The following is a 1,458-nucleotide window of genomic DNA, read 5'->3' on the forward strand; positions in this document are numbered from 1 at the left end:
AATGTTATATCGTATATAACTGAAGTGGGATGAATGCCGGGAAAAACTATGCAGAGACTTGTCACAGCGTACTGTCGTGAACGACTTCTTTATTACGACTACTTTACGCGGAGGGATACACCGAAAAATCTCCTCTTCCGCCCGCTTTTCCTAGCGCCCTCTATGATAGTTTACACGCCTAGCGCGATCAGAGGCGCCTGGCGTCTCTATTGATCTGAGATCATGAATCACACCCGGTCGGTATCGATCGGCCGGGACATCCTCCCTCCTTGGAGAAAATAAAAGAACCAAAACTTCCCGTAGAAGCTGTTACAAAGTAGTGAGTATTGCGTTAACCAGACAGAACAACTTAAAACATACATTAAAATTCGATACGCAACTAAAAAATATAGCTTACATCTAATACTTGAGTCGGTCCGGCTTTTTGACTACTCGGCCGCTTCTGGTGGTGACGACTTCGGAATCATCACCTTTTGACTTACAAACTAATGGTGTATCGTTACTCTTAAAATCATCTAATTTCGGATTTGACTCAACCTTATCTTTTCGCTTCTCCGAATTCGCTCTTTCGCACAACTCTATGGCAGCATCTGTTTCTTGCGGAATCTCTAATGGGTAGACCCTTTGTATAGGTCTTTTAAACACGCCATTTTTGGTTTTTAAAATAAACACTCTCGCCTGCCCATCTCTACCTGTGATCACGTCTATCACTCGTGCAAGAGGCCAATCCACGCGTCTATGTGAATCATCACCGATCAGGACGACATCACCGATATTTATTTTTCGAGTTTCTTTCTTGTCGTTTGTTAATAGTAGTTGACCTAGATACTCGGTACGAAATCTTTTCCGGAGATCATTAAAAACCTTTTGCCTGTGTTTGAATTTCTTGTTTAATCTCGATTGATAAAGCATATCGCAATCTGGAACACCATATGTTCGAATTTCTTGAAGGAACATTGACGGTGATAATGGTGTAAGATCATCTGGATCTCCCGAGATATATGTAAGAGGGCGACTGTTGATTATCGCTTCAGCGTCACATAAGATGGTGTTCAAGGTCTCGTAAGGAAGGCTCGCTTTGCTCAAGATCTTTCGTAATAACGCCTTCAAAATTCCTATCAGTCTTTCCCACCAACCCCCCCACCAGGGTGCTGATGGTGGGTTAAAATACCATTCGATTTGCGTTATCGAACTGTGTTTGCTAATTTTCTCCCAATCTAATTTATTCAACGCGTTAGCGGCGCCAGCAAAATTTGTCCCATTGTCACTGTATATGATACTTGGACGCCTGCGTCTTGCTATAAATCTACGTATGGTAAACACTGTAAGAAACCCTGTGTAGATAATATCGAAACTAATTCGAAATGTACTGCTCTGTACACTGCACACGTGAAAATACAGATCGACGCCTTCCCTCTCCCTCCCCCTCGCAAAATTAAAGGGCCTGCAAAATCTGTA

At 42.6% G+C, this 1,458-nt stretch overlaps 1 protein-coding gene across 1 annotated transcript in view; it reads right to left on the minus strand.

Moving 5' to 3' along the window:
- Nucleotides 1-399: 399 nt before the first annotated feature.
- Nucleotides 400-1,458, minus strand: part of LOC105456454 — a 1,889-nt gene continuing 830 nt past the window's right edge. The window contains exon 2 of the mRNA XM_011700517.1: nt 400-1,334. Coding sequence (XP_011698819.1) covers nt 400-1,334 — 935 coding nt within the window. The remainder of the gene's footprint in view (nt 1,335-1,458) is intronic.

Source organism: Wasmannia auropunctata, unplaced genomic scaffold (assembly GCF_000956235.1).
Source record: "Wasmannia auropunctata unplaced genomic scaffold, wasmannia.A_1.0 LD336106.1, whole genome shotgun sequence".
Lineage (NCBI taxonomy): Eukaryota > Metazoa > Arthropoda > Insecta > Hymenoptera > Formicidae > Wasmannia > Wasmannia auropunctata.